Source organism: Passer domesticus, chromosome 3 (assembly GCF_036417665.1).
Source record: "Passer domesticus isolate bPasDom1 chromosome 3, bPasDom1.hap1, whole genome shotgun sequence".
Lineage (NCBI taxonomy): Eukaryota > Metazoa > Chordata > Aves > Passeriformes > Passeridae > Passer > Passer domesticus.
The window spans coordinates 58592986-58620018 of record NC_087476.1 but is presented as its reverse complement, the minus strand read 5'-3'; the positions used below and the strand labels follow the sequence as shown (position 1 = coordinate 58620018).

General features: G+C 37.6%; 1 protein-coding gene across 24 annotated transcripts in view; it reads left to right on the top strand.

Annotated features, from left to right (window-relative positions):
* Positions 1-27033, top strand: part of SYNE1 (spectrin repeat containing nuclear envelope protein 1) — a 291288-nt gene that overhangs the window by 254687 nt on the left and 9568 nt on the right. For 18 of the 24 annotated variants that reach the window (XM_064413327.1, XM_064413326.1, XM_064413328.1 and 15 more), the window contains 15 exons: positions 64-230; positions 7089-7251; positions 10909-11096; positions 12757-12907; positions 16088-16270; positions 16662-16799; positions 17558-17749; positions 18625-18955; positions 19798-19866; positions 21810-21952; positions 22814-22940; positions 23711-23922; positions 25395-25595; positions 25939-26067; positions 26439-26651. In XM_064413327.1, coding sequence (XP_064269397.1) covers positions 64-230; positions 7089-7251; positions 10909-11096; positions 12757-12907; positions 16088-16270; positions 16662-16799; positions 17558-17749; positions 18625-18955; positions 19798-19866; positions 21810-21952; positions 22814-22940; positions 23711-23922; positions 25395-25595; positions 25939-26067; positions 26439-26651 — 2607 coding nt within the window. The remainder of the gene's footprint in view (positions 1-63; positions 231-7088; positions 7252-10908; positions 11097-12756; positions 12908-16087; positions 16271-16661; positions 16800-17557; positions 17750-18624; positions 18956-19797; positions 19867-21809; positions 21953-22813; positions 22941-23710; positions 23923-25394; positions 25596-25938; positions 26068-26438; positions 26652-27033) is intronic. The other 6 variants (XM_064413343.1, XM_064413332.1, XM_064413338.1 and 3 more) reach the window with 2 other exon arrangements.

Below are 27033 nucleotides of genomic sequence, written 5' to 3'. Positions count from 1 at the left end.
GTAGTGTAGGGAGGAGTATATTTAGAATAAGTACCTGTCTTCTGATTGCTCTTTACTTTCTAGGATTATCAAGAGGAAATTGCTGTAGCCCAGAAGAACAAAATCCAGCTTCAGCAAATGGGAGAGAGACTTGCTAAAGCCAGCCATGAGAGTAAGGCATCAGAGATCGAGTACAAACTTGGCAAGATCAATGACAGGTGGCAGCATCTTCTAGACCTTATTGCAGCCAGGTAAGACAGTTGTTTTGTTTCTAAATTTTAAGTGGGACAGATTAATTTGCTAGACATCATCCATTTAAAATCCTTTATTGTTGGCCTTTTTATAATAAATTTCGTAAATTCTGAAATAAATTTATTCTTAACCATCAACATATTTATGTGAAAATTACTTACTGTTTTACTTTATGGTACAGGACCACATTTCTTCAAGAGTCATTTAAAAGCTTCATTTTAATAATATGGTGATGGTAGAAGTTTAACAGTTGGACTTGATCTTAAAGCTCTTTTCCAAACTTAACAGATCCATGTTTCTACAATATAGGATCAGTTGCAGTCAGATTTAGTGAGCCTTGCTCTAGTACCACCTTACTTTATGTGGTGCTTAAAACTGGATGCAGATGTAGTTTTTCTAAAAATTTCTTGACAGTGGAATCAAAACAGTGCCTTTGTGGTTTTGTATTTCAAGAAGAGCAGGTCCAAAACTAAGTCTTAAGTTTTCTGACAGATCATGTTTTTTCATGGATGGAGAAGAGTAACTGCAGGTAGATGCAGGCACAGCCTTAAAGACTCTTTTTATTCAAGGTCAAAAGTATACAGGAATTTTCAGAACTTAAAAAAATACTGGATTGTGGTTTGATATGTAAAGAATATTATGTATTTGTTTCAACACTTCCTGTTTAGTTGTGCTACAGCCTTCCTTCCATTACCAACAATCATTTTCTCACAATTTTGCACTTAATGAATTGCATAAATAGCTCATATACTTTATTATTCACATTTCTTTATGTAAGGGCATATACATTAGTAATAGTTTAGTCCTGTTAGCAGCAAAAGGTTTGTTTACTTCCATAGCCTTTTTTTTCTTTTTTTTTTCCATATGGTTTTAGTGCATTCTTGCTCTGAAATCTGCTAGCATGGAAGCAGTAAATTTTATGTAAGCAGAAACATTCCAGTGGCTCCAGCTCCTTTAATAGTAGCTCATTTTAAAGTAATGAACACCATATATTTTTCACAGAAGGATTAAATCAGGAAGTGTTGCATTACCATCGAGGAGCCTGCTTGGTTTCAGTGGATGGAATACATCACCAATTGTTGAACTTAAAGTATATTTGATATATTTTTATGTTATTCTTTTGAAATGCCTACTCAGAGAAATGTTCAAATACTACCTGCAGGAAATTTCTAGCAAAAAGGTATTGCATTCAGAAACTGCAGAACACATCTTAAAATTATCTGTCTTGTCTATGCAGTATTGCAGATTAGTCCCCACTACAGGGAGAGGTGAAGATTTAGGATTTTGTATCATTCTCAGGTGGGGAGGCATAAGATGCAATACTATACACTTAAGCCCTCTCATTCTCTTATCATGAACTATCAAGTCCTAGTTCTAAACTAATGGATGTAAAGTATTATTTACTTACATTTCCAGATAATTTCAACTTAGCCTTCTCAACTGGCATGTTCAACATTATTGTATGCAATTAAACATATAACTCTTTACATTCCAGTGCTCACTGAAGTGAAAAAAAACCTCTGCAAACTTGCTGAAGTTTGGAAATAAATTGTGGAAAGGTTTGATGCTAGACTATGAAAATTTTGGTAGTTCAGGTGTATCTTAGGCTGGAAATCATTAAAACCCAAGGTGTTGATTAATGTATGCACAAAATGCTAGTATTGATGTCTAATTAACAGTGGACAAAAGGGTTGAAATCCCCCAAGGTAATTTCTTAGAATGCTCCAGAGGCCCTTTAGAATATGTTCTTGTAAATTGGCATGTGTTTCTGTTACAATACTTTGGAATTTGGAGTGTATCACATAACATAATTTTGGCTTCATTCAGCTAGTAAAGGCATATTAGTTGTCATGGTACTGAGAAAAAAAGACATCTTTTCATGTTCTAGATGCCTGACAGTATTAATAAATTATTAGAGCCTGCAAACTTTTCTGCAATGCTACAGTAATCTCTTGCCTGGAGCATTTTTCTTTTCCTATATCTATGAATTAATAGAAAGTGCTGTGTGAAAGTGCTTTAGTAATATTTTATAGTAATAATTGTCCAGTCTCAGTCTTTTCCTGTCAGTTTTATACTGTGTGGTGAAACTTCTCCAGTCACGTGTAAAAGCATCTTTGTCCCATTCTGTTCCCTTACCCATTACTATTAATTGCCCCTCCATTCAGAGGAGGTCTGTAACTGCAGAAGTGACAGCTGCAGAATTGTCTCTGCCCCAGAGACTTCAATTTTTTTACATGGTTTTTCTAGAACCATGTAATCCTTTCAGATGAATTTTTTTGATATGTCAGCCGCATGAAAAAAGTTGCCATTGTTTACAGCCAGGAAATGGTGCTATTGCTGCAATTGCTCAGGCTTTGCAAAGAAGGTTTTGTATGTGTTTTCATCCTTTCCCCTACCACTCCCAGACCACATTCCTGGAGATCAAATCTGGCACATGTTGATGAATGCAGGTTTTATTTAGAAACATGACCACTTGTCACCATCCAGTGTCATGTTATCAAGCAACGGCTGTTAACATTTGTTTGGCATGAAACATTTTCTGTACAGTAATCTCCAGCAAAGTGCGTCCCCTTTCCTCCCCCCTCCAAAAGAGTGTTTGCAGGCTTTGGGAGTGGAAGTTCTTCTTTTTAATACTGGAAAATTTCATGGTTGTGGTGGAAGACTTGCATGCTGTGAGGATGGCGGAGGACAGCAGTGTGGATTCAGACCTCCCAGACTGTAACTGTGATATCACAAGGCAGGCAGCTATTTTTGTTTGCTTTTGATTGATACTATTCTTTCTGAAGTTCTGGCTTGCTGGGAAACTAACTGAAATATTGATATGTAGAAATCAGTACTACAGCTAGAAATTACTGTTTTCTGCTCAGTTGAAAAATAGTTGACAGTGATAACTGCATACTTTGTTTTACAGCTAGTACTTTTGGATCCTAGAATAATTTTTTCATAGAGATGGAGACCTAAAACTAGTAAAATCTCTTAGCTGTCTGAGGGAAACTGTAGTCTGATTTTACTGCTGTTTTCAAATATGAGAGCATGTACACACATGAGAATAAACAGATTGTATCTGTCTGCTTGATGTTTGTGTCACCAAAGGGGCATGACTACAAGCAAAAGGCAGAGAAGGAAAGAAGCTGTAAAGAGAGTGTTTCAAACTTAACTGTCAAAGCCTGGCAGTACTGTTCATATTAACAACTGTTCTGTATCTGCATGTAATACTTGAACTCAGCCGATATTATTTTAGATTTTTTGATTCAGCTTCTCTTTTTCCTTTTTCTCATTCTCTCTTCTAGATATTTAGCTGTTGTTCAGAATTCTAGAAATTCAGTCTTTGAAAGAACAAATTGATTGTAGTAGTAAATACAACTGGCTTTACTGGTGTCCTACTACAGAGTAGCACTGTACTTTCGAAAATAATTACTTTTTTACTCATAAAAAGATTATTTTTTAACTGATCTTTTCAAAGCTGATTTTAGTAGTGCAACATTTCTCACTATTTCAGAGTATTACTTTAAGCTTTGTCTACTGTTCCAAGTAGATATTTTTTTTAAAAAGCACCTTTTCTGTTTTCTGATGTGTACTGTACAGACTTAGGCAACATGCTGTTACTGACTTTTTTCATGTTGTTTTTAAAGTTTAATATTAGTAAGCAGCTGTCTAAATGACTAATGCAGTAGTTATGACTTCTATATGATGCATTTTTCTGTACTTACAGTTGTTCCCATTTAGATTTAAGTGGAATTTAAGATTTTCTTCTTTAGGACTAGTAGAATTAAACATATCTCTGCTTGTTAATTTTGGCTCCAAGTTGTTTTCCCACTGTCTTTGCCCAATGTAGAATAATAGACATTATTAATAGACAATCTAAAGTTATTGGTTTCTTTGGGACATTGGGGCACATTAATTGGAACATGAAAATATAAGTATCATAAGCCCATTCAAATTGTTAGATAATTTTTTTCATCAGTAAACCTTGAAAACAATTAAATTATGCTACATTTTCTTTCCTGAGAGTTTAAGTATTTGTAAATTGTAACAAGACTGGAGTGTGTGTTTTATGAAAACAAACCTTCAAACCATGTGTCACAGTTCCAACCCTTTGATTTCAGTGCAGAATTTTTATTATCAAGGAGAAAAGTTATCTCAAGTGTCTTACAGTAACATGTGCAGTTACTGTGCTGTCTGGTGCTGCAGCAAAAGCATTAAATGATTATAGGAATCGTTAACACATGAAACATAATCTTGCAAATGAAATCTCAAAACGTCAAAATGACACTTGGCTAGGGATCCCACATACCTGATTTTAAATTTGACCTTTTTCTCTTAAGCAGAGCTTTTAGAGCATAGGCAGCATTGCTAACCGAAATTCAGAAGGAAAACTCAGACATGTTGGATTGCATCTATTATTTGATCACAGATATGTTTTCAGTGTAGCCGGAGGCACAACTCTGTACTGCAGTTCAGTCAAAACAAAAAAAGAATTCTCAGCAGACTCAAATAATCACTTGCTTATTTGTTTCTATTTGTACCATGGGCAAGGAACCTGTTACGTTAAACTCAGTATGAAATAAAAACCAGTGTTAAGGGTAGACATAGTGGGGGTACAGGAAGGAAGCTGTAGGGTTTGGGTTTGGTTGGGGTGTTGTTTTAGTATGTCAGGCTGCTTTTCTTTCTGTCTCTGAAGTAACTTAGATCATGTGACTGAAAATAGTGGTAGTTGGCCCAGAATGTTTTTTATGCTCTGGCAGGGAGGTACTCCTGTGCAGTTTGCCTGAGGCAGAGGGCACTTTCTAAATGATGGACTTTATAGTTGCTGCAGGCAATATGTAGATGAAATCCAGCACAGAGATTAGAGTACCACACAATTGCAAACAAAAAAATCCTGGTCTTGCAGATGATCGAGTGACATTGCTTCTCCACAGGGCTGGCATGACTCATTGTTCCCTTTCCAGCAGGCCTGCAAAAGATCAGTAGCATCAAGCCTTGAAAATATAAGCAGAGAATGGGCAGGATTTCACTCCTTTTCAATAACATCAGATATTGAAAATCTGTACGTGCCTTCCAGAAGGGTGATAACCAACTTTCTTGGTTCACCCTATGGGCAAGTTTCAGTTGGTTCAAACCCACAAAATATTGTATGTAGAACCAGAGGTGACAAGGAGAGGGTGCCCTCAATGGGTGTTCTCCTGCCATCTCCCTAAGCCTAAACACATGGCTGTGTCATGATACATAACCTCATGATGAGGACTAAGGCAGTCTTTCACAATACAATAATTGTATTGACTTCAGTCCCACCATAGACAGATTTTCACATTGCCCAGATTTTTTTCCAGTCACCAGGTGGGTTTTTTTACAGATCAAACTCCTACAGCTGTTGCTCATGAGACTGGCAAGGAAGCTGTATTTGGACTGTTCTTAAGGGTTTTTAGCTATAAAGAACCACAGTTTAGCCATGTGTGAGCTAAAGGGAGGACTATAATGAGAAGAAAATCTGAAAGATGTAACTTTTTTTTTTTTTTTAAGATTACATCAATATCTCTTTGGTTCTCTTAATGGTCAGTTGCAACTACTGCTTTCAGTATAGAAGCACTTGATAAATTTGCTGGTTAGTATTGTGAGAAAAATGTGAATTGCTTAATTTGAATTATAGGATAGTCAGGTGGCATTTTGTTTCTTTAACAAACGTGGTAATCTTGTATTTTTCAACTCAATTTAGTCAGTCTGTTCCCAACTGCATTTATCTCTTAAAACCTTTCTGGTATTGAAATACTTAAGTAGAGGAACAGTAGGAGTATAAAAGGGAACATTACTCAAGATTGTTTTTGGTACCACACAAGCACTGAAAAAGAGAGACCTTAGAAAAAAATTCAGAATTCACTAAAAATGTATCTTATGAAACACAGGGATAGGAAGGAGAGAATTAGTGGAGCACAGTTTTGCAGTTCAAACAGATGGAAGGAGAAATTATTGAGATAGGATGAAAGTTTAGTTGAATTTATTCAATCTCTAAGCTTAATACTCTCTTGATTTGAAAAAACAAACAAACAAAAACAAAAACAACAACAACAAAAATACAAACCACAAACAAACAGAAATCTATTTCGTTTTTCCTGCTCATTGATCGTCCAGGGTCAGGATTCCAAGAAAAATAGTAGCTAGAAATCACTATGCAGTTCCATTCCAATTTCATCTCTTTAAACCTGAAATAGTCCAATAACACTAACTTAAAGCAGCCCTTAGAATTCAAGAATTCTCCCCAAATTCTGAGCTGGACTTCTTGCCCTGAAACTTATTTATGCAAGGACAAGTCTTCACCCTGGAACAGGTTGATCAGAGAGGTTGCCCAGATGGTGCCCCCTCGCTAGGAATGTTCAAGGTCAGACTGGATGGGTCTCTGAACAGCCTGATCTAGTTGAAGATGTCCTTGCTCATTGCAGAGCGGGTGGACTAGATGACTTTTAGAGATCCCTTCCAACCCAAATCTTCTGTGTTACTCAGTTCAGCGTTTTCATGGGTGTGAAAAAGGCCTGTTCACTCAGTGCACTCTCTAAGAAGAGCAGTTGTCATCTATTGGTCAAATACACAACTAAATTACTGAGATGGTTTAGAGGGTCAACTGATAAAGGTATAGAATCTTTGAAAATATTGTGTGGCATTTGTAAGCACTCAGCTTTTCTTAACCAGCAGCTATGAATGGAGGACTCAATGCACATATAATATACTTCTGTTATGTAATAAAGGAAGACTTTTCCGAAGAATTCACCATCTAAGTGAAGTTTCTCTAAAAACTTCCTGAAACACATGCTGTAAAAATTTTCCATCAGGGTGTACTTAATACTGCCATTTATTTTTCTTTACAGGGTAAAGAAGTTGAAGGAAACCCTTGTTGCAGTGCAGCAGCTGGATAAAAACATGAGTAGTCTGAGATCTTGGCTTGCCCACATTGAGTCAGAGCTGTCCAAACCTATCGTCTATGAAACTTGTGACTCTGAGGAGATACAAAGGAAGCTAAATGAGCAGCAGGTAAAATACAACACACTTACCAGGTGAACAGTGACTTGGGGAGAGCCAAAGTAGAGTGTCCTTGGGCTGCCCATACCCAGTTGAGTTGAGAGGGCATCAGGCAAAATGCTTAAATATCAAGGCAAGTGGTACTTAACTGTGTCACTTATAGAGCCTTCTGCTGGCCTTGACATCGAATCCACCAGGAGCTGATTGACATTTCCAAGAAAGGTAAGGCACCAACAGATGTAACCTGAACGAGTTATTGCAATTGTTTTCCTTTGGGGCTTGTGGTTTTTGTTTGTTTGAATTGTCTGTTCCCAGAGGCAAAACTGACACCTATTAGACCTTGCAAATTTTCCAAATGCTTGAAAATTATTATTTTTAGCAACCTTTCTAACTCAGTTTTATTTTGCAGCTTGTTTGAGAGTCACTTTGCACGCAAAGATGCATGAGCTATATATGTGAAGTTAAAATTGGTTAGTTTATACTACACAAAGCCTTTATGCAGTGCTAGATTAAAATATGTAGAAAAATGTGAATTCAGCCGGTTTTTGGCATTGAAAGTAATGTTACTTCTAAGATGATTTACTATACTTTCTCTTTCCTGTTACACTTGACTGCCCAGTGCAGTTTTACCTCAAAGCACATTGCTGGAGAGAACTGCTGTCCTTTGTGCTCCTGTTGGTTATTTATTGACAAAAATACCTTTCTGTTTCCAACTGGAGAGGAATTAGATGTTCTCCTGGGTCCCTTCTCCAGAGAAAAACAAATGTGTGGGAAGAGGAAAGGCAGGATCTTTTGTGGATATTTTATGAAGAGTAAAAATAGGCATTTTGCTCCTTTAAGCTGAGGGTAGAACTGGGAGCCAAGAACTCCCTCAGAGATTTTGCCAGCTCCTCAACTGATGTGCTACTGCTCTGTTCAGAATTACTTATTAATATTTTATATGGAATTTACATAGGGATAGTAATTTATAACACAGTAGTGTCAATAATGAATGGTGTTTCTGAGACAATAAAGTGCTGGGAAGGGCTAAACATTGCTACCAACAAAGTAGACAGTTGAGATTATTTACTAGAATCCCTATGCAGACATCCCATCCAATCCCAGCCACTTCTTGGGGCATTTATTTTGGGGACAGAGACTTGAATATCTCTGCCTTCCACTGGCTCCTTCTGGTGATAGCCTGCAGTGATATTCTGTAGAAGTGAGAGTGGTTTAATTTGAACTCCAAAGGGGAGAAATAGAGGTGAATCTTACCATGGGTGGATGCTGTATTTGGAAACATGGTGATAATTTGATATGATAATGATACAAGACATGGTTATAATGATAATAATTTTAACAGCCCATCCACTTTCAATGCATGGCAAGCAGTATTTTTATTAGCTGGAGACTATATCACTATTCACCACACCTCAGAAGGCTACCTTCCCAAATACTTTGTTCCCTGTCTCTTCTGTTAGTGACTTTGCATTCTTTTCCATGTTTGATCTTCGACTGAGGTCATGTTATCTTCCTAGTTGTTCATATTCAGAATTAGGTTAAAGATGTTATATTATGAAAGAGAAGGGACAAATTCCTTTATGAAACTCCATTATCTACTTCTCAGCCTCTACTTCAGCCAAGCATCAGCTTTGCAGATTGCTGGTCTCTAATGAAATTAAAAATGTGGTTGAATCTGGATATCCTGGGGGAAGGTAGGGTAACTTCAGTGCAGTATTTTCCTGGGGTAATGAACTTCATTTAAAGGATTACTTGTTTGTTTATTTTCTCAATCTCCTACCTTTTGAAATGTGAAAAAATGATGTCTGCTTCTGAGCAAATAAAGTAAAAAAAAAAAATATTGTATATAGGTGACAGCAGTGCATAAAAGTGACACTCCTTTGTGAACTAACCAAAGGCTTAATGTTCTCTAATAAACATAATAAATTTTTAAATCTGGGAAATAAATATTAGACTATGGAGAAGAAATAGTCTAGACATTGCTTGTGGAAATGTTTTGTAAGTGAATAAAAAAAGTGTAATTCTTAGGAGTGCTTGGGACGCATGGTTCTCACTACTGCTTTACACCAAAACATTAGAAAGGAGATCATGTTACCTGAACTTACTTAACCTCAAGTCTCATTGCTGTCTGGAGTGTGTGTTTCATAAAGGGTGACATCTGATTATAGTATCCACCCTTCTATAATAGTTCAGGGCAGATAGAAAGAAAAATAAGCATTTTGACATTAAAATGAAAGTATTTTTCAGGCAAGTGAAGTGAGAGGGCCATTGCTGAGGAATAAAAGATTGTGATTTTCCACTTGTTGTCAAGTAGATGCTTACACAATAACTTTCTAGTTGAGAAGATGAACCAGATTACTTCATTAAGTGAAAGCCCAGTTATTACAAACAACCAAAAATGGTTGCTATAGATCCACCTTGCTCTATTTCAGATTTCCTCTTTTTTTAATTTGACATTTAGATCTCATTTCCTTCTGGAAGACATTTTCAGGTCATGTTGCTAGCGGTAAGAAAATTTCCTCTAGTTAGACATTAAATATATGTGGACACGATGTATTGACACAGTATTTCCCTTTGCATGCCATAGTTTACTTCAATAGCAGAATTATAGAGCAGTTTATCTCTACTCATCCTCAAGCTGCCACATTCTCCTATGTAAACCTCCACATTTCTAATTGTCCTGTTGGTTCCTTTCTTCATCTGAATCAGAATTGAAGCTAGTATTTTAGATGCAATATAGCACTTTTTCATGCAGTTACATTATTATTTCTTTGTCACAATTGGAATTAAGTTGTCTTGGCTTTGTTACTGTCCATACTGATTTTTCCATCTAATATTCTGATTATTTATTACAAATGTAGACAAAATTGAGAGTTTCTTTTCATTGCACTGATCCAACAGCAGCAGCCAGTTACTTCTGTGGTTTGTCTTAACTTGAATCTGGAGATCAAAACTAAGGTGAAATACTAGTTTTAGAGGAAACATTATCATCAGTGTAGAACAAACAACTGAAACCAAGAAACCATCAGGAAGAATAATACTGGTCACATAAAATAAGTGCTAAGACAGTGTGAGTGCATTTTCTTTTCATGTTGCATTTCCACTGAAAATACTGTAGAACTGGAAACCTGAAGGAAGAAAAGTCTCCAACACGTGCACTGTTCAGCATGTGCTGCTGCCAATTTCCATGTTAAACGTGCCACTTTGGGGCTATCTCATATGGGGAGCAGCATTTTCAGGAAGGGTCCCTCTGCCAAACCCTTGCAGTACATTAGAATGTACTTCCATGTCACACCTCTTACTAACTTGTGCTTTACATTCTCTGTGATAATGGGGAAGGGCTGAGAATAATTCTACCATTTATTGGTGATGTTGATTAAATGTGTGTGAAAGATGCTCAGCTGAGCATGCAGAGCTCTAGCAGTTTGTCTCAGTTAATGGTTTGGTGTTCGTAGTCCCTGGGGGAGCTGTGCATGCTGCCAGGTTCTCCTGGTCTTGTTTACCACATCGCATCACCATTTGTGTAGATGCACTCTCTTAATTGGTATTACTGGATGTTTTTCCTCTGTTTGCGAGCTTTTTTCTCTTTTTAAATGAGTGGAAGATAAATACATTTGCATGGATGCATGTTTAGCAATTTCTCTTAAGAACTAATCTCTTCACCTGCAGGAACTCCAGAGGGACATAGAGAAACACAGCACTGGTGTGGCATCTGTTCTCAATCTGTGTGAAGTACTTCTTCATGACTGTGATGCTTGTGCCACAGAAGCAGAGTGTGACTCTATCCAGCAGGCTACACGCAATCTGGACAGAAGGTGGAGAAATATTTGTGCAATGTCAATGGAAAGGCGACTTAAGTAAGTCTAAAAGACCTACAGATGAGTATTTTCTTTCACAGGCAGAAATACTGGATGGGATGTATATTATATGCTTGCAGTACTGAATAAAAGAGTGTAATGTTCAGAAAAAGATCATACACTAAGTAGAAGCCAACACCTGCTATGCCTCTATGAAAAAAATGAAATTTTGAGTTGCACATGCCTTTACACAAAGTACAGGTAACAGTCATCAAATTTCATTCACAAGTTCTTCAATAGAATTATTTATTATTTCCCATGCTTCGTAGATATGATGAGAGAGAAACTAGAGAAAGTTTAGATGATAGCAATGACTCCGAAATTTAGAAAACATTACCTAAAATTAACACTTGACCTAAATTTAACACTTAAATTTACACAAGAACTACAGAGATTGATGGGAAACTAGTTATTGAATGGGTGAAATGTTATTCCAGGTATTAGGGTTTATATGTAGCTGGTGTTCCTCAGCAGTTTCTCTTACGTCTGACTTTGTTCATTTGGAAAAATTTTAGGACTGAGCACTTACATGGAATTTCTTCACCTGTCCACCTTAGCTGTGCTGAGTAAACGAGGGCCACAGCACCCAGGACTCTTGGGTGCAGTCTGAGTAACTGCACGTACTTAGACCATCGTATCCAGAAGATCCATTGTTTTCCCTATGGAAATCACCACACTTCCCATGCAGGGTAGTGTGGTGATTTCAACAGCAATAATGATTGGGGCAATGCTATGTACTATGTGCTGACTTAGCAACGAGACATGTTTACAGATTTAAACTCCTGTATTTAAGATATTTTCTTTAACTTTTTAAGTTATCAGCCTTATTTCTGTCATGTTTATATAGTCATATAAAAAACTCTAGGAAGAATTTGATGTTTCAAAATGCTGAATTGAACTTTTTATGATCTTTCATTCTGTGGAATATTCTTAATGTATTTAGTAAAGTTTCTTGTTTATTTTTTGCAAAACATTTATTGCTTTTAGGTATCCATAGATTCATATCTTTAAGTAATTTTATACTATTGACGTGGAAATTTTTGAATTGTATATATCTGTAAGTTCTATGTTATAAGTTCTACTTAGAACTACATTTTTAAGTTCAATCTTCGACATAGTCTGTTGTGAACATACATGGGCTTTCATAACTTTGTGTCCAACACATCAATTCAGAACTATTTTAAGTTAATGTGGAACTATGCATGGAACTATTTTCCTTTCTTAGAGTACACATTATGCTTTGGTGTATTTGTACTGGTATGTTAACTGAACTATCAGTATTTAGTATTTTTATTGTACTAGAAACAGTTATTTCTATTAAAGAGCAGCTTTACTGATTTCACTGGCCACTTCTGCATTTCAGAAGTTATTTAGGGTGTGCTCAGCTTTTTAGAGCTCCTATTACAAACTTAAAACTTTTTTTAATACTGATTCCAAAATTAGATGCACTAAAAAAAAAGCCTTCATCTTATTCTCACTCAGTCTGGAATGAGCCAGCCTTCCCTGTGGTCTGTTTATCAGTCTGGCTGGCTGAGTTAGATTATTAGTCAGTTATTGTCTGGTGCAGTGCTAGTTTGCTGTTGCAGATGACGGGTTAAAGTTTTGTAGGTCAACCAGCCATCAGTTCAAACATTCTCTAATTTTCTGTTGTCTGTTGCAGAATTGAAGAGACCTGGCGGCTATGGCAAAAATTTTTAGATGACTACTCTAGATTTGAAGAGTGGCTAAAAACCTCTGAGAGGACAGCTGCTTTCCCAAGCTCCTCTGGTGTGCTTTACACTGTTGCTAAGGAAGAACTGAAGAAATTTGAGGTGATTTATGGTGGTTGAAATTCAATACCTACTGATCACATTGCAGCAGCCAGCTGGTGTTCTTCCTTCCCATAACCAAGTTAAAGCAGAGATGCTGTATTAATAAAGTGGAGTTGATGATTTTGTAGCTGTCTTCAGTCACAGGTTCCTAAGATAAAAAGACAGTGGAAAGTGGCAGCCGGAGGTACCTGCACTGTTTGTTCACAAAAGCCAAATTCCTCACCTTTTTTATTTCTGCAACTTTTTAGTATGTCCAGTCAGTCAGAGTTCCAGAGCCTTCCTAAATCTCCCTTCACCAAGTGCCTCTTTGAATGCATACTGCATGTTCTAGCTTTTGCTTTGATTTTATCCCTCCTCTTCTTTCCATTACTCCCTGAAGCCAGCTCTCTGAAGCCTCTTCTATAATGCAGAATATCCCCCCTTTGGATCCTTATACGTGAAATACGTGTTCCTGCAAATATTGTTATGTGTCCACATAGTGTTCCCTGTGACTTAAAAAAGTTCAGCATGCTTCAAAACTGACAAGCTGTGCCTTTGGCCAGTGCTTAGGAGCTTGTTACCTGACTCCATTGTGTCCACTGCGATGTGAAGGCTTCTCTCCTAGTTATAAGTAAACCTGTGTGTAAAGCACACACGCACGTCACCTGGTGAGTCACAGAGGAAAATGTTTTGCTTGGATTCATATTTGCAAAGACTATGACAAGATGGGAGAGAAGAAAGAGAAAAAATTATTTAGGCAGTTCCGTAAACAGTCACACACTGTAAAGTATTTGCTGTGAAGAAGAAATGCAAATTTTAAACAGTGTCTAAGCACAGTTGATAGGTTTTGGTTTAATGCTTAAATAAAAAACATAAACTATTAATTGCCATGTTCTATAATTGACATTCACATTTATGAATGTACTGACCAGGTTTTGGTTTAAGACAGACTTCATTAAGCCAGATTTCATTATGGGCCATGGTATATAAATGTTTGCTTCCTGGTCCCAAACACTCTGCCTCAGAGCTCTTTCCCTTTGTTACTCTATGTGGTGATTGGGATTTAAATTTATTATTTAGTAAGTCTCTGTATTAGAAGCCATACCACAAGTATACTGACCCTTTGATTTTTACAGCTGAATTGACTTTGCCCAAAGTCTATTTTACTGAACCTCAGCTGTTATGGTGACCTTTCCTGTACAGCAGACTTGTGCATTTTTTACTGTCTATAGAGTGTCAGCAGGAGCAAGATGAAAAGAGAACAGTGTAGCCTCTCCAAAAGCCTTCTTTCCCAGTAGTTTGCTTCTTTCTCTTTTGTCCTTCTTTTCTTCTTATTTTTTTTTCTCCTGAGCACTTGATTTCCTTGCCTACCAAATAGCAGGAAGGCAATGTGGTATTCAAATCCAATGGCATTCAGCAGCTTTACTGTGAATTCAGTGTGAAGTCAGCCACTTAAAAATACTGGCAGAAGGAGGTTTCTGCTTTAACTAGGCATTTTTTAATTTTATTTTCTTCTCCATTTTCTTCTGCACTTTAATTAAAAAACAACACATAACAAAAAGAACTCATCAGACCATATAAGAACCTTTCTGTTCTTGAGCACAGGGGTCAGAGATGGCTCTCACTGAAGTCAGTACAAAACCAAACTCCTTCCTCTCCAGTAGTTTATGGAGAAATGAAAAGAGGTAACAGGAAGGAATGCAACAGATGGATTCTTGTGTAGCTGACATGAAAAAATGGAAGGCAAATAAACAGCTGTTCTTTTGCTGGAAAAGGCCTGGTAACAGGTGAAACAGCAACTGCACACTTCTAGATTTCATGATTAGTAAATACAGTCAGAATTGTGCCTCTAATAGAGGAACACTTCTGCAATTTTAAATTAATTCACTTCTACTGATTGTTTCACCCTAGCTGCAAGCGCATTTGCTCCTTTTTGGTTGTCCCATACCCAATTTTATGGCCATTCAATGAAGAGAATAATTATATTGAGGGGACTCTACAGAATCTGATCTTTTTTCCAACCACTTCCTTCTCTGGTATTACAGCAGAAGTGTGCTTGTCTCATTTTTAGCTTTGCATGGTGCAGTGTGAAGTGTATATCTTTTTACATAGAAAACTCACGTGTTTAATTAAAATTTCTCTACAGAAGTATATTATCTATTCCAGTTCTACAGTTGTTATTAAGGGAGGTGTCTCGTTTTGGAAGAGATGGACTGTTTTATTGCATTGTGAGGAATATCAGACAGCAAGTTTGTAGAATTACAGTGGGATCCACACCGTACTTGTATTCAAAAGAGGGCTGGTGTAATCTAGGATTTTAGGTCTTCCTTTGATTGCTTTTCTATTTCAGTGATGAAGAGAAATACAAGTTGATTTTTGAAAAAATATTCTGGTGGTGGTGGTGGTGGTAGTAGTAGTACTAATAGCAGTATTAATTCAGTAATTTCTTTACAAGGTCTTCCTCCAAGCTTCATGATTGCTAGTCACACATAAAGGCCATGGGCTAAGTCACCTGTGCACCTCAGCTGTGTCTCTGTGGCCCTTGTAACAGCAGAGCAAGCACCAAAAGAGCATGGTGCAAACATTTGCCCAGACATAAGTTGGCATGGATATGTGTGACATTTTATTTTCTGTGAATATTTTAAGACAAAACTTACTTGCACAACAGTATACTAAATATAAAGAGATGTCTCATTTAGTATCGTGTTTCAGAATAAACAATTGCTCAAATCTCTTCAATGTTTGCATTTCAGCAAATTCAATAAGTGAAAAGAAATCCAATGAAGCCACAGGAATCTTGGATTTCTGTTCCTTTTTTTTTTTGAGAAGAGTTTCATGTTCATTGTTTGTACTTCTGTTCTCAAATACAGAAAGCATATAATTTCACAGAAAGAGGAGCTGGTTTTCTTATACTGGTTTTGCCTTTGTAATGGACATTCATGTTGCAATTCCTCATTCAGTGAACCGTGTCAGTTTTATGAACTTTTTGGGGTTTCTTGTTTTTTTTGGTTTTGCTTTTTTTAATCAGAAGGCAGCATCTCTATAGGGTAGCCCTCAGGAGATGTCTCCAACCAGTGGAATCTATTGGCTTACATAAGTCAGAGTGCAGAAGAAGAGTGAAAATAAAGCCAGACATCTATATATGTATCCTGATTTCAGTAACTAAAATTCTGAAGGTGTCTTTTGTTCATACTGCTTTAGGCTTTCCAGAGACAAGTGCATGAAAGCCTGACTCAGCTGGAGCTGATCAATAAGCAGTATCGGCGCCTGGCACGGGAGAACCGCACTGACTCCAACGGCAGCCTCAAGCAGATGGTTCATGAGGGGAACCAGAGATGGGACAATTTACAAAAGCGAGTTACCTCCATCCTGCGCAGGCTAAAAGTATTTTTCCATTTTTAAGACTTCAATTTCACTACTCTAGTTATGAATCAGGGGTACTTCAGCAGCTTTCAGTTTGATGCATTTGCACAGTGGTTTTGAGAGGCTTTCTACCTTCGGAAGAGGAAGGAAGCTCATCCATTCACTTAGTCCAAAGTAAACAAATAAACTGTAGGAAAATGCTTGGTGACATCAAACACCATCTTCCTCACAGAAGATAACTTTTTTAGGTCAGCTAATTGCAGCTCTAGATGGTGTTACTTAAAACGGAACCTCAGAAAGCATGTAGAAAATGAAAGAAGGTGTACTGAGTTTAAATTTGGTTTGATGGGATGAAAGTCATTTTCCTACTATTGCAGAGGGTTTTCATGCCACTCAATTTTCCACCCTCCAGCATTTTATTGGCCAGCGTGAGGAGTTTGAAACAGCACGTGACAGTATCCTGGTATGGCTGACAGAGATGGACCTGCAGCTGACCAACATCGAGCATTTCTCAGAGTGTGATGTCCAAGCAAAGATAAAGCAACTTAAGGTAAAGGATGATAGTTTACAACAAGAATGTAAAGAATGGATAGTTACAGAAGGAGGGATGAAAGAAGGGAGAGAAAAAAAACCACGCATGATGAGAAAATAATTTTAAGAAACATTATGCAGAAATGCAGCCTGATACGGTTCCTTTACTTGCAGGCTGAGACTTCAACCTCAAAAGTTATGAGTTACGTCAGATTCCAATATATACTTTTCTTTCAAAATAGAAAATATTTGATCTCTGAAAAATGTAAAAAGAAAAGCCAGGGGTGATAGTGTATTTTCCTGCATCAAAATAGGAAATATTAATAAAAAATATTTATGTAGGGTCTGCATTATTTCTAATATCTAATAATTACTACATTTCTCAACCATTTCTGCATCAGAGAACTCCTTCTCTGGAGAGAACCATACCAAATGTCACATTTTCCAAAATTCCACTGTGCTAGGTTTAGCATCTCTGTTCATTCTAGACATTTGATCATTGGCATGGCTTGTTTAGAAAATAGATTTATTTCCAAATTCAACAAGTAAGGAATGAGATGGTAAACCGTGAAGAATCACTGGTTTTGGCTTGAAAGACTGTGGAACCCTAAATTTAATTTAGTTGCTCATTGTTGGTCATGACAAGAGTATTTGGCACAATGTCTTTTGTTACCCACACCATTCTTTCTATAAAACTCCTAATACTTGCATCTTTAATTACCCTGATTGTTGTAATGTTGATTTTGTTGATAAAGCATGGGCTTTTCTTTTACATAGGCTTTCCAGCAAGAAATTTCCCTGAACAACAACAAAATTGAGCAGATAATTGTGCAAGGTGAGCAACTCATTGAGAAAAGTGAGCCCCTGGATGCAGCTGTGATTGAAGAAGAACTAGATGAGCTGCGTCGTTACTGCCAAGAGGTCTTCGGGCGTGTGGAGCGCTATCACAAGAAACTTATCCGCCTTCCTGTGTGTATATTTACATGTGATTTTGCTTGTTTGGTCCATTGCCATTTTACAAATGTGAAAATGAGGAAAGATGTTGAAATGAAACATAAGTAACTTTCCAAATCTCCTGTGGTTAAATTTTGTTGCAACCCTGACCATCTGCCTCCTTTCCATTACATGTTATTTGTGTCCTGTTCAGAGAGCAAGCTGATGAAATCTGGAATTTCTGTAAATCATCATGAAAATGCATACAAATTGGAGATTCATAAAACTTTATTCATGGGAGTAGCACTGTGGTACTGGTCATAAGACAATCTCCCAGCACTGTCAGATAGTTTGACTGGCAGCTTAGTGAATCAGTGTTTTTTAAAAGCACAATGATAAAATGATTTCATTCATCAGAAGAGAGAGAAGTTTGTCTCCAGAATGGAACATAAGCTCAAAAGTGGAAAAAGAAAACAAAAGGAGAAAGTGAAAGGAAAACCATTTTTGGTATCTCACGTCCGACTGAATTAAAGGAACGAAATACAGGGGTTTCAAAATATGAAATAACATAGTGAGAGCAATACTCATTATAAAGATCACTTACGCTTACTATTAATTGATTCCAGATGTTTTTCTAACTTAATATTTGCATTGAAGTAACATCAGTAAAAGTCTGGAGATATTTGCCTTATGTGAGACTTTATGTGCCTCAAGGAATTAAAATGAGCTGGCACTTTGATCTTTGTTGTTTTCGCTTTTTAGTAAACCTCAACAATAATGAAGGGAAGGTGCAAAATGAAAACCCCACAGTGTGCCTGTCACCTAATGCTGCTTTATTTCACTGACCCAGGCTGACCATGCAGTGCCTCTGCACGTTTCATTGATCGCTTCTGTTTGCATTATGCTTCTAGCTAACAGATGACGAGCACGACCTCTCAGACAGAGAGGTGGATCTGGATGAATCAGCAGATCTCTCTGACATACGCTGGCATGACAAATCTGCGGACAGCGTTCTCTCCCCGCACCCCTCTTCCAACCTTTCGCTGCCTCTTTCCCAGCCGCTGAGGAGCGAGCGATCGGGGCGAGATACCCCTGCGAGCGTGGACTCCATCCCCCTGGAGTGGGATCATGACTACGATCTCAGCAGGGACCTGGAGACAGCCGTTTCACGGGCGCTGCACTCAGAAGAAGATGGAGGACAAGAAAAAGACTTCTACCTGAGAGGAGCAGCTGGCATAGCAGGTATGGTGGCAGACTGAGTGCTCTGTTTTCTCCGAGTAAAAAAAAAGGCAAATGTTATATGTGTGATTGTGTGGCCAAGATTCTCATGGAAAAGTACTTTAAATAGCCCCTGATGACTTTAAATAGTGTTTCCTAAGTGATCTCAGTGGCCCTCTGGCCTTAGAGACAGTGATGGAGATTCCTGGATGACGACAGCCTTGGAAAATGGCAGAGGCGTACATGATATGGCAGGGAATTGGCTGCGTATCTGTGCGTGAGGCCTGCCAGATGGGATATGTCATCTGTAACAGCCCTGTGTCCTAAGTTAGTCTGACTGCAAGAAACTATACTGGATATGGCAAAAAGTGCAGAACAAACTAATGAAGAAATGCTGTGGAAGAGACCCACAGAGAAAATCATTGAGTGTTCAAGTAAATCCTAACTCTGCCCTGATGCAGGCAAGACTCCAGCAAATGAGTGTTTAGTCTGAGGTGGGATCTTGGGTCTTGTTCTCCAGTGAAGTTAGAAATTCTTTCTGTTTGTGCTTTGTGTAATAAATCTTAACAAGTGAGACTGCCCAAATGAAGCTAGCTGTGGGATAAGACATACCAGCGTATTTTACTCTGATCTTGAGGCTGTCTTTTGCTTTCCAGGTCATTGCTCTGGGAATAGTCAGGTTTGCCTGGATCTTAAGAGACTTTATAGCAGCCTCCCTGTGTTTCAGTCTTCATAATTTTCCTTCTCCAGAGAGAATGGTTACTTTTGGAACAATTTATTTAATCCATCCCATGAAAAGGACTCCTGCTGTAAGGAGACGGCCATTGCTGAGCCATCAATTCAGAATGTGCTTTTATTTTTTCCAGATGTAGAGATCCCTGAAACTCTTGAGGCCTATGTAACACTCACAGAAAACGCCCTCAAAAATATCTCTGGTAGGCATCATAAAATACTAAGCATAGCCAGATGCAAATACCATGGTGCACAAGTGTAACTTTTTTCTCTTCTTCTAGCATCTGCTATCTTTTCACAACTTACAATATAAATATTTCTTACATGGCAGCACTGGCATATTAACTTAGAAGTATCCTTCTGCTTTACCATTGTGCTTAAAGGTACCATTGGAGGCATGGATGAAACAATGATGTCTGAAGTATTAGCCCTTCCACCTTGGCTAAATAAACTAAACTGATCCTGATCTTATTGGTCTTTTTTCTCTGGTGTCCATCAACCAGACTTAACACATTGTTACATCTTAAGGCAGAAGGAAAAGATATAGAACAATACCTAATTTTTCAGATTTGCTTTTTTTTTTTTTTTAAGCAGCCACATCTTGGATTATCCTGCAGATATAAACTTTTAGGTTAGTTGTTGTTTCATGTGATCAAAATGTCAAGTTGAGGTACTGTCTTTATCTGAATATCGTATATTGGAAAACTATTTTATTTTCACATTGCACAAGATTAAACCTTCTTTCTCATTTTTTGATTACTCTTTTGGAGGAAATAGATGCATTTGCAAATAATTTTTCTCATTATTTCACAATTTTCCTCTTCTTAAATAATTACTTCATTGCAAAACCTAAACACTTAAAATCTTAGTGTCTGTGAGTGACACAAGCTTCAGGCTCACCATCCATTTCTACTTACTTCCCAAATTAGTGAAATAATGTTATTGATTAAGGGTATGAGTAGTAGCATTACTTATGGGAAAAGTGTGTTTACTTTTCTGACCCGTGAAATTTTTTTTTTAACGTAATGAGCAAAAAACAATGTTGAGCACTTTGTCCTCTCCATTTGGGATGAGGTGGTGTTATATATGAAAAAAGATTAATCATCCAAGAGGCTCCATTTTCTGTAATTTGGTGGACAGAAGGCTCCCCTTCTCTATTCATGTTTCTAATTGTGTCTTTATGAATAAATTCAAACTGTCTTTGTAAACAGATGGAAATCAGGCATCGTGATAGAATATGGATAAGAAGGATCTCATGGGGTCCTCTAGGCTGCAACCTGCTTCACATTAGCATTGTCTGTAGCTAATTTATATCACAGAATTCAGCTGACCCCTATAAGGAAACTACAAGTTAGTCTTTCTTCAAAAACATTGATATTGATTCCCAATGGCTTGAATTAATAATTCCATCTTGCAGATATCTTAAGCATGGTCTTTGTCAAGTACATAACTGGAAAAATGCTATAAATTTTGCTGCTTAGTGTTGTTGCCCAGAGCAGTCATGGACTACTTGCTGCAGGCCTCCAAGATGTCCAGTCATTTATGGATTTTGACAATATAACAGTATCACTTAGCCTTTGTATGCCACTATTCGTCTCTAAAATTGTATACACATAGGATCCTTTCATGGAGATGCAAATCCTACTGCTTTTTAGTGGGGAGTAGTAATGCAAAGAGAAATGAAGCTACCAAATTTTTACAAGGATTTAGATCATAAAAATGGAGTATTTGGTTACAGGGTTTTATTTGACAGTGCTTGTAAAATGGAGCAAGGTGTTTCCCAAAATAAGTGAGGTTAGAGTATGCTAGGCTGAGAACTTTCATTTTGAAAAAAGACAAAGCATTCAATGTGGGGGGAAAGTCACTCCAGTATAATTTTCATGCCTACTTTAAACTGTGGACTCTTCTATAGTATTCTTATGGCAAGCTTGTTCATTGGTATCATCTTTTGAAGGTTGCTAACACTCTCTAATGTAACTAGTTATCACTTAGCTTTGGCATTGTACCACTCATACTGCTGCTGCCACCTTTCTCCTTCACTGTCTAATCTAAACAGTATTCCTAATATCTATTCTGCCTGGGCAAGGAGGAAAAAAAAATTTGGAAAAGTTGGGGTGACAGTCCCTCTTTTTTGGTATTGATACAGGTGAACCAGGTGCCCTGGAAGCACATATCCGACAGCTGGACAAGGCCTTGGACACCAGTCGCTTCCAGATACAGCAAACAGAAAACATCATCCGTAGCAAGACACCTACAGGACCAGAATTGGATTCCACTTACAGAGGATATGTGCGTGTGTTTTGGAGCCCCAGTCAGATATGCGCTGCAGGCTTAGCTTAGCTCAGCCATTGATGGAAATGCAGCTGCTTCAGCAGAGCAATTAGCTGTAACTCCTCAGAGTCACTTGTGTGGTTGCTACCTTTAACCACGTGCTATTGGTGTTTATGTTATTAGTATGTTTACGGTAGCATTAGAGGAACAAATACATTAGAGGAACATGACTCTAAGGAATTTATTTTCCTATTACATTTTTGCAGGTGTCTAGAAGTACTTTCTTACACATGCTTTTATCCATCTAACGATGATATCCTTGTTTGAAGTTCCACTGGTTTTAAAAGCATGTTTTATAGCTTCAGGCACAGTATTTATCTTGATAATGAATTATAATCATGCATAATATAAGCAAGGTTGCATGTATAGAGTCCGTGATTAAAAAGCTTTTTCAGAGAGGTTTTCTGAAAGATAAACCTCTCTCTAAGCCATTCAAATAATTTTATTAAGGACAGAATTTAAAAATTATCTGCCTGCATGCATAGTAATATTTCCACATTTAAGTTAATTTTCTTTATCAGTCTTCTAGTGTCTTTGCTGTAGTGTCTTAAAATTTAGAAAAGATGGCACCTAAGACATCTAGAATGATTTGGCATAATTGTGCTAAGTTATTTTTGTATAACTTGTGCTTTAGGCCTTTATCATCTGTATATGCTTTTTTTTATAGTATCAGTGCAGATTGTTAAAACAATAGATCTTTTTCTTCACACTTATACTTAATTCTGGAAATTTCTGGAAGTTGCATTGTAATTCTCACTGTCCATACAATTAGTCCTGTACAGTGCATATTGAAAAGGAATATTTGGTTTGTTAACACAGATGAAACTGCTAGGTGAATGCAGTGGAAGCATAGACTCGGTGAGAAGGCTTGGATATAAACTGAAGGAGGAAGAAGAAAAATTTTCAGGACTCATTAACATGAACAGTACTGAAACGCAAACAGCTGGTAAGTAACATGTAGTTCATTTAATGAGCAGCAATTATGGAAAGCAGCACACATGCAAAGCTTTTCTGAATAAACACTTGGTATTATTTGCTGACATATATATTTACATGACTGTCTGTTACCATGTTCTGTTTAACATTTTTTAATAGGAATAGTAAGGAGTAATAAGTATTCCTTGTGTATGCCATATGAAGATTTTTTGTAAATTTTGAGTTCATGGAGTGATACAACTTCTGCCTTCTGCCTTAGCATTTCAAGATAACTAGCAAGAAGAAATAGCCCCATATTTATTTCTTTCTAGTGCAGGTGTTTATCCAATGCATGAACAGTAGCTAAGGCAAATGTAATGAGGTGTGAGCATAAAACAGTGATAGGTACAGCTACCAATGAAAATAATAAATATGTGGTTAGTTAGATGTATTAATATTTCTTATCTGGTTTGCACTTGTCTTGTAATTTAAGATGTCTTTTTTTGCCAGCATAACCTGGTTTAGAGACCTGCATTTATCAGCTTAATTCTGCTCATAGAAGTCTGACATTAGAAAGCAATAAAATTGCCTGGTGACTGCAATCATCCGGGTTCTTCATTCTTTTCCTCCAACATCACTCTCTTCAATCTAACTTCATTTTTAAAGTGGTTAGTGTTTGTGGCTTAGGCTTTTTACGGAGCATCTTTTTTGTTCTGAACAGTATTTGATTTATGCAATTGTGCATGTGAATCTAATGGGGTTTTTTTTGGCTTTTGTTGAATTTTGTGTTTGTAATTCCAGGTGTAATTGAAAGATGGGAATTAATCCAGGCTCAAGCTCTAAGCAAGGAGCTGAGGATGAAGCAGAACCTTCAGCAATGGCAGCAGTTCAACTCTGACCTTAATAGCATCTGGGCTTGGTTGGGAGAAACTGAAGAGGAACTGGAGAAGCTCCACCGCCTTGATCTCAGCACTGACATAGAAACTATTGAGCTCAGGATTAAAAAACTGAAAGTGAGTTTTATTTCTCTGTTCCATGGGTTACCTTCTAAAACCGAGTGCAACAGGTATGTTGAAGAGGTTGCCAATAATTGCAGCTGGTTTTCTCCACATAGCAGGATGCTGGTGGTAAATTAACTGGGAAAGTGATTTGCTGAATCACCTGATGGAGGGAAAATGTGCCACTGGCTATCCAAATGAAGTTTTGGAACAGTAGTTCTGTGGGCATTCTGTAGTTCCAGAATGTACAGATAACTCCTGATGTCACCCAAATTGATGACATTTTTAAAAAGTGCCAAGTGAGATCAATTCTCTTCTACTCAAATTGGTAACAAAATAGCTGGTTGAAAAGAAATGCCTCGTTGAGACGTTACTACTTTGTGTGGAGGAATGAGGAGTCCAAAGGTGTTGGAACTTACCCCGTGTCACCAGTGCAACACAGGAAAAATGTGATGCCACTTCGCAACATTCCTTTTCTTCTTCTGTCATCTCAGGCGAATCAAAATCTGAATGTTACTTTTTCATCTCTCTCGTGTATTTCACAACTATAAAAATCTGCAGATGTGGTGGTCTACAACTTCACATTCAGTTACTAGTATCTTACCAGCATGGGCACAAAAATATGTGACCCAATGTCAAAATGCATTGTGCTTCATGCCAGGGATAAGGTGAACGGATAGCAAAGGCTGTTTCCAGCGGTGATCCATGTGAAGCATGTCAATGCTCATCTTCACTGTAATCCAAATATAGCTGCCATAAGTACTGCAAAGGTTATTGTGACATTGTGCTTTTAAGTAAATGCTGTAAAGTAGGTGGAAAATGGGGCATTTCATAAGAATTCTCTTCTTATCTCACCGTCTCTTTGAAAGCCCATTAGTACCCTCCAGACCAACAAAGGTGGGGTTTCTTTTGTGTCTTCCAATGTAAACATATCAGAGTTTTTATACAAGTTGTGCTTCTATAAATTCAAGTTCTTTATACTCTTTGTATGTTTTTGTTTCTCTCAGTAAAAACTTTTATTTTAAAACACTGATGACAGAAGATTCCACTTGAAAATAAGTTGTTTTTTATGTTTATCAGCAAAACTGAGAAGTGAGGGCAAAAGTTTTATTGTGAGCTAAAATACAGTTGTGCTACATCTTTAAATTTTGTTGGATCTGCTCTGTCTTTAAAATGTCTGAAACATGAGCCAGATCTTTAAAATTCAACTCTGACTTCAGGCTTTTAAGACTTTACAACTTTATTTGGCTTGCTCTTGTTTATGCTTAGAGTAAAATTTTAGTAGATGTTAAAGAGTGGAAACTTGCAGTCACAGAGTGAGCCCAGAAGCGCCACAGGCAGAGTAAAGGGACTATTACAGTATAATGCATTTCTGCAGCTGCTGGTGGCAAAGCATTGCAGTCTTGTGGTGCATTCTCTACTTTGTGTTTCTGAAAGTCACAATTTACCAATTTTCATTCTTTCTTCCCCTTTGTCTTACCCTCAAGGAGCTGCAGAAGGCAATTGATAACCGCAAAGCAATCATCTTGTCCATCAACCTGTGCAGCTCAGAGTTCACTCAGTCTGACAGCGAGGAGAGCAAGAAGCTGCAGGAGCGCCTGTCTCAGATGAACGTGCGCTGGGAGCACGTGTGCAGCATGATCGAAGACTGGCGCAGCTCATTGCAGGCTGCATTAATACAGTGCCAGGTCTGTACTGTGCCTATTTCAAATTGTCAGCAGCCCATATAGTGAAATTATAAACCATTTAGTTACCTAGTGTGCTCACGATCCATCTGAAACTTACCCATGAAAGCCATACAGCTTTGGCGTGTGTTTTTCTCAAGGGTACACCTGTGCTACCTAAAACATGTATTTACAGCCCAATATTTACAAAATTTGTCATCTCTGGAATAGTGTTATAATAGCCTATTGTATACTTCTTGGAAGTTATTTTATTTAGCTAGTAGAAGGTATCAGAAGATAAACTAAAAACCTGAGTTTGACTGGAATAGTCTACTACCCTGTTAAAACCATGATTCGTCATTTGTAGGATTTCCACGAACTGAGCCATGGTTTGCTGCTTTGGTTGGAGAATATTGACAGAAGAAAAAATGAGATTGTGCCCATCAATCCAAATCTGGACTCAGAAATACTGCAGGATCATCACAGACTTCTTATGGTAGGACTATAATCACCCTTTTCTCTCCCAATGTTTTGGGAGATCACCAGAAAAACATCTAATCAAATTTCTCTTTCTCGTGGGGGTTAGCACTGCACATTGTGTGTTAACACAGAGCTGTGAGACTAGTGTCAGTGACTGACTTTGCCTTGGTAGGGAATGCCACTCACTTTCCTTAGTAGCACAACATGTGATTTTAAATCTTAAGCAACTACTAGTCTGCTGTATATCCTCCGGTCAGATTAGGAATTTATATTGCTTCTCGGGGTTTTTTTTCCCATTTCTTTGGCTTAAAATGTTGAGTTTTGTGAGTTCTACTTTTTTTTTTTTTTACTACTATTAAAAAAATTTGATGCTTGCCTTGGCAACAGCAAATCAGACGTGAGCTGCTGGAGTCTCAGTTGAAGGTGGCATCACTGCAGGATATGTCTTGCCAATTGCTAGTCAATGCTGAAGGCAAGGATTGTCTTGAAGCCAAAGAAAAGGTACATGTCATTGGAAACAGACTGAAGCTGCTCTTGAAAGAGGTTACACGTCATATTAAAGACCTAGAGAAAATTCTAGACATTTCAAGCAGTCAGCTGGTAAGTCACGTCTTTATATTTCTTTCTGTTCACTGAGCGTGTTTCCTGCTGTTCCAACTGCCTTTCTCTGGTCATTGCTATTGGCTGCTCTGTTTCTGTGGTTTGCAGTGTTTATCAAGATGGAACATATAATCTTAAATATCATAAAGTAATCTTAAACTTCATATTGTAAAGATCTCTTCTGATATGGGGTGGAGGGGGTAAATTCAGTATTTTTTTTTTCTATTTGGTGTAGCAATTACTGAACTTCTCAGTTTGTTTACCCTGCTATTACTGAATCAGTCAACTGGCAAAGTATATGAGATAATTATTCAAGCAGCAGTACTGAAAATTATAATATGTCAGTTGTCACTGGAAAGGAAGTTAATGCACACTCTGTGAA